The sequence below is a fragment of the Sphaerodactylus townsendi genome, unplaced genomic scaffold (genome assembly GCF_021028975.2).
Source record: "Sphaerodactylus townsendi isolate TG3544 unplaced genomic scaffold, MPM_Stown_v2.3 scaffold_20, whole genome shotgun sequence".
Lineage (NCBI taxonomy): Eukaryota > Metazoa > Chordata > Lepidosauria > Squamata > Sphaerodactylidae > Sphaerodactylus > Sphaerodactylus townsendi.
In genome coordinates, this window is record NW_025950363.1 from 1,459,001 (window position 1) to 1,465,000 (window position 6,000).

At 45.4% G+C, this 6,000-nt stretch overlaps 1 protein-coding gene across 1 annotated transcript in view; it reads right to left on the reverse strand.

The window, feature by feature from the left end:
- ADAMTS3 (ADAM metallopeptidase with thrombospondin type 1 motif 3) overlaps nucleotides 1-6,000 on the reverse strand; it is a 45,999-nt gene that overhangs the window by 34,763 nt on the left and 5,236 nt on the right. Inside the window, exons 6-8 of the mRNA XM_048482741.1 lie at nucleotides 5,584-5,729; nucleotides 4,822-4,997; nucleotides 442-575 (exon numbers count right to left, since the gene is read on the reverse strand). Of these exons, the coding sequence (XP_048338698.1) occupies nucleotides 442-575; nucleotides 4,822-4,997; nucleotides 5,584-5,729 (456 nt within the window). The remainder of the gene's footprint in view (nucleotides 1-441; nucleotides 576-4,821; nucleotides 4,998-5,583; nucleotides 5,730-6,000) is intronic.

Below are 6,000 nucleotides of genomic sequence, written 5' to 3' on the forward strand. Positions count from 1 at the left end.
CACCTCATAGAGACTGTGCAATTCTGTTTTCCTGAGTTGTTCAACACAGATCTCTTATTTCCCCTTTCCATGTATGCCTAAATATCACTCCTGGTTATATCCGCAGGACTTTTTGAACACTAAGAAGTACAACAAACATTAAAGGTATCCTAACTCTTTCAGAACCGTGTGCTTACCAAGTGTGACCCTTTTCTGGCCCTCTCACTTGAAAGTTTCCACCTGAGGTTTGACCAGGGACTTCCGGAAGACAAAATAAATACGCTTTGTGTCAGCCTAGAGTCCTGACCTTTCAAAAGGATCTTTCTAAAAACATTCTCAGAATTGGAAATATTTTTTCCCCAAAACATCTCAAGGTTTCTCTCAGCCTGCCTTGGAGAAGCTCTAGTTCAAAGGAGCGACTGGAAGACAAAACAAACCCGGACAACCACAATTATTGCTCACCACACATTCTCCGCGGACACAGATGCTGAAGGGGTCTTTGTAGGAACAGCGAGTTCCGTCGTGGGTCAGTTGCTTCATGTAGGCAACGTCTCCCGTCTCTTTGGATTGGCAGTAAAGCTGGCATCTCTTGCTGGCTACAGAAAGCAGGAATCGCTTTATTAGTTGCTGAGTCTCATCACTGTCTCTGAGATCCAGCGTGGTGTAGTGGTTAAGAGTCATGAATTTTAATCTGGAGAACAGTGTTGGATTCCCTACTCCTTCACAACCCCATGTCATAAAAACATAAGAACATAAGAACGAGCCTGCTGGATCAGACCAGAGTCCATCTAGTCCAGTGATGGCGAACCTTTTTGAGACCGAGTGCCCAAACTGCAACCCAAAACACACTTATTTATCGCAAAGTGCCAACACGGCAATTGAACCTGAATACTGAGGTTTTAGTTAAGAAAAAATGGTTGGCTCTGAGGCGTGTGTTACTCGGGAGTAAGCTTGGTGGTAGTTGTTGGCTTTGTCTGAAGCAACCATGCAATTCTTCAAACGGGTGAATCACGACCCTAGGAGGGTTTACTCACAAGCAAGCCACATTGCCAGCACATTGTCAGCTTACTCCCAGGTAAAGGATCATGCTTTAGTTCTTTGCATGAAAATCAGTGGAGTTTAACAGTGCTTAACAGGGTTACCTATACTGCTTCCCCAAAACTAGGTCTTAGGTTTAATGCTAATAATCGAGCCCAGCAGCCCAGGCCAGCCTAGATGTGTGTGCGTGTGGGAAGGGGGGGGCAATTTCCCCCCACATGATGAACACTGTGCATGCCCACAGAGAGGGCTCTGAGTGCCACCTCTGGCACCCGTGCCATAGGTTCGCCATCACTGATCTAGTCCAACACTCTGCTACTCGCAGTGGCCCACCAGATGCTTTTGGGAGCTCACTTGCAGGTGGTGAAAGCAATGGCCTTCTGCTGCTGCTGCTCCCGAGCACCTGGTCTGCTAAGGCATTTGCAATCTCAGATCAAGGAGGATCAAGATTGGTAGCCACAGATCGACTTCTCCTCCATAAATCTGTCCAAGCCCCTTTTAAAGCTATCCAGGTAAGTGGCCATCACCACCTCCCGTGGCAGCATATTCCAAACACCAATCACGTGTTGCGTGAAAAAATCAGAATCCCAAAGGTGCCCAAGGGCACAAAAACGCTGAGAACCCTTGCTCTAAGGACCACAGGTACATCGTTTTGTTTGAACGGCAATAATTTGAAACCTTCAGGGTCTGCAGTCTGCTCTGAAAACTCTGGCTGCTGCAAAATGTCTCCTTCAGAGCAGACAAACTTTTAAACAAACCTTTTGTACATTTTGGAAGCACAGACATATGCAATTTATGCCACCCTGGCCTTGAGGCTTATTTTTTTCACAAACGCAAGCCTTTATTGGCATACAAAACAGGACAAATTTTTACAACAAAACAAGGTTAAGAAATGCAGTTAAAATTACGAATTTCCAGTATAAAATTTGCAACAGTTTCACAAAAGAGCACATCAGAGCTGTTCAGGAGATTGGGTATCTTATAACACTCCTGCCACTGAGAACATTGCAAGAAAATGGAATTCATGTATTTCATGCGTATCTTATTGTATACAAACAGAGCTTGAGGCTTATTTGAGACAGGTACATGTCTGGGTTCCAGTTAGCTGAGTGAACTTTCATTATATTATATTATATTATATTATATTATATTATATTATATTATATTATATTATATTATATTATATTATATTATATTATATTATATTATATTATATTATATTATATTATTTATTTATTTATTTATTTATTATTCAACTTATATACCGTCCTCCCCTGGAGGGCTCACAGGACCTTCCCTTTGTATACAGGACTTTTATCAGTGTTATTAGGGTTGGTATTTCAGATACCTTGTGGTACTGTTTTTGGACTTGGACACTTATTAGACTAATAACAAGACTTCATCTGAAAGTCGAGAGCAATTGCTTTGGGCCTTGGTCAGTGTAATTTCTATTGGGTTGCACAGTGTGCATTGATCTCTGCCTAATTCAAATGGTGGGTTCATTTTCTGTGAAGAAAGTGCGTTCATTCCTTTAAATTTACCTAGAAATCATTTATCTTGTATGGCAACCACTGGGTCTTGGGCCGTAAACAGCGCAACCTTTTGGCCCTCATTAAAGTTGTACACTGTGTTTGTGTTTACATAACGGAAATTGGATTTTACGCCACATTCCAACACTGGGTGTTTCCCCACTCACCCTGATCCCCCCTATGCCGGGCGCTTCTCTCAGTGCGCGGCATCCCAGGTGCGCGCCCGGGCGTCCCCACGACCCCGCGCTCTGCACGGGGTCATCAAAAGGCGCTGTTAAGAAGAGCGCCTGGGATGCCGCACGCTGAGGGAGCGCGACAGCAGCAGCGTCGGGGCGGTTGCGCTGTCGCCGCCCCTGTCGTGGGGAGTGCCGGGGGACCCCGCGCTACTCTCCTCAAGTAGTGCGGGGCTTAAGGTAAGTGGGGAAAGGCCCTCTGACAGATGGGTCTTAACTACCAAGAATGATCAGGTGGGGACATCTCCCTCTTTGAGGAAAAACTAGAGGAAAAACTGCTATAAAACTCTGACATGCAGCTAGAGTAATTCACACTTCAGACTTAAAGAATTCAGACTTGCAGACTTGCTACAAAATTTATTCATTTGCCTTGGGCTGGATAGCCCTGCAGGGTATTTGTGCTTTGATACTTGGAACTGTCTAGAGCTGTTTGTATTTTCTTTTCTTTCTTTTTAATCAAATTTTTAAAAACTCAGCTGTTTGAGAGTATCTGGATCAAGGACCCTGTTTTTCAGTACGTTACTGGAAAAATGGGCACCCTCTGGGCAATTCCTCTTTTCCTTCACATTTTCTTCCTCCTGGGCCTTAATGAAGCCCAAAAGGCATTTTTGATCCAGAAAATGGTGCATGAATGAGAGGTAACCACCGTTATCCACTATCACAGCCTTGATGTAACAGGGTTACGTTTTAACCGATGCTGAGCGGCACCTGGCATTGCCTCTCCCAAATATTTATGCAATCGTCAAGTCGCCCATCAAAGTTGTTCCTTGACCAGTGCAGAAAGGGAGGGAAAAGATGCCAACAATTAAAACCATCCATTCATGTTGGGGAGGGAGCAAGCTTGTTTTCTGCTGCTCCAGAGATTAGGACCAGGAGCAATGGGTTCAAGGTAAAGAGATTCCACCTAAACCCTTCCTCCAGCTGTCCGGGCCCTGCGGGATCTTGGTGAGTTCCGCAGGGCCTGTAAGACGGAGCCGTTCCACCGGGCTTTTGGAGTGTCCGGCCGCTGATGTGCCCCCCTCTCCCCCCTTCTACTCTAGTTTCCTGTACTGGGGTCCCTTTACCACCTATGGGACCCCTCTCCCCCCCTTCGGGAAGGTTTTTAATATGGACTTTGTTGCCGACGCTGTTTTTATATGTTGATCGATGTTGTATTTATTTTAAATGGATTTAATTGTAAGTTTTAATTTGTTGTTCACCGCCCAGAGCCCTTCGGGGGTAGGGCGGTATAAAAAACTCAATAAATAAATAATAAATAAATAAATAAATAAACAGCAGGAAAAACTTCCTGACAATAAGGGCTGTTTGACAGTGGAATGCACGACCTCAGAGTGTGCTGGAGTCTCCTTCTTTGGAGGTTTTTAAAGAGAGGCTGGATGGCCATCTGACAGGAGTGCTTTGATTGTGTGTTCCTGCATGGCAGGGGGTTGGACTGGATGGCCCTTGGGGTCTCTTCCAACTCTACGATTCTATGAATCCAGTTTCAAAATAAAGTTGAGAGATTATCTTGGTTAAACCAAAATTCAGGAAGAAGGGAATGCAACACACAAAGATAAATTTTGGTACAGGACAGGGAAACAGGGAAAATCTCATCCCCTGTTGTAAAGATTTCCATCCCAGTAAATGACTCCTCGAGAGGAATGATGGCATTGTATATCCCTAACTTGTCAGATTTTGCAAGGTAAGGAGGGTTGGTACTTGGATGGGAAACCACCAAGGAAGGCTCTGCAGAGGAAGGCAAACCCCCTTTCCTTTCCACTTGCCTTGAAAGCCCTTGTAGATGACTTATTTCCCAATCATTGAAACAGGTGACAGCATCTTCCTTCCCTGTTCCTTTAGCAATGGCCCACACTAAGGCTCATTCCGCACATGCAGAATAATGCACTTTCAAACTGCTTTCAGTGCTCTTTGAAGCAGTGCGGAATGGCAAAATCCACTTGCAGACAGTTGTGAAAGTGGTTTGAAAATGCATTATTTTGCCTGTGCGGAAGGGGCCTAAGTCTGAAGAAGAGGGACAAAAGCAAGAAAGCAGGGTGGTTTACCATCGGGATGCTCGTATGGAAGCCAGTGGTGCTTGCTGCTCTGATACTCAAAATGGGAGTTGCGCTGTTGACACTGCTGAGCCCGGAAGTCTTCGTAATGCTTCGGACATTCTTCCATGTTGCAGAGCTGGTACTCAAAGTTGATGCCTGCACAGTCTTGCCCCCCGTTCACTGGCCTTAGTGGGGTTAGAAAAGAGACCACATTACGGAGATTCAGAAGTTGTTATCACAGATCTTATTTTTCCCCTTCCAAGAAGAAGGGTTTGGATATATACCCGCTTTCTCTTGTGTAAGGAGACTCAAAGGGGCTTACAAATACCTTTCCCTTCCTCTCCCCGCAACAGACATCTTGTGAGGTAGGTGGGGCTGAGAGAGTTCCAAAGAACAGTGACTTTCCCAAGGTCACCCAGTAGGAATGCAGGAATGCGGAAACACATCTGGTTCACCAGATAAGCCTCCGCCACTCAGGTGGAGGAGTGGGGAATCCAACCCGGTTCTCCAGATTAGAATCCACCTGCTCTTAACCAGTACACCCTGCTGGCTCCCAACACACGCACGCACGCACGCACATACGCACGCACGCACGCACGCACGCACCCACCCACCCACACACACACACACACAGAGGCATGTCTGTTCTGGGAGAAGGAGATACAATGTTGGTTCCCTCCAGGGTCCCAAGTCACAATGCGTAGCTTTTTAACCCCTATCCCCACCCCAAATACAAATGCTTGGATGCAGCAGGTACCAAGCCTGATTTACATGGGGTTGTTGCACTGGCGTGTTCTGAAGCGGACGCCGGTTCCGCACGTCCGTGAGCAGGAGCCAAATTTCGTCCAAGCCCCCCAGTTGCCGTCTTGCTGTAGTTGGTTTGTATTCTTCCACATGCAGTGACCTTTATAGCACCACTAAGGGAAGACAAAACAAAACAAAACAAAACAGACTCTTGGAATTTATTTTAGCACCTTGTTAATTCGACCTGCACAGAAGGTTCAAGCAAAATTCAAAGTGCTGAGCTAAGTCCTAAATGGCTGGCACAAGAGATGCCATCTCTCATATCAACAAACTCAGAATTATAGATGTTGAGAGGCAACACGACCTCAATAAACTTAAAAACCCTATTTTTAGTAAACGAATGCTAAACAGACTCTCAATAATGCCTTATCTTACTTCTCTGTT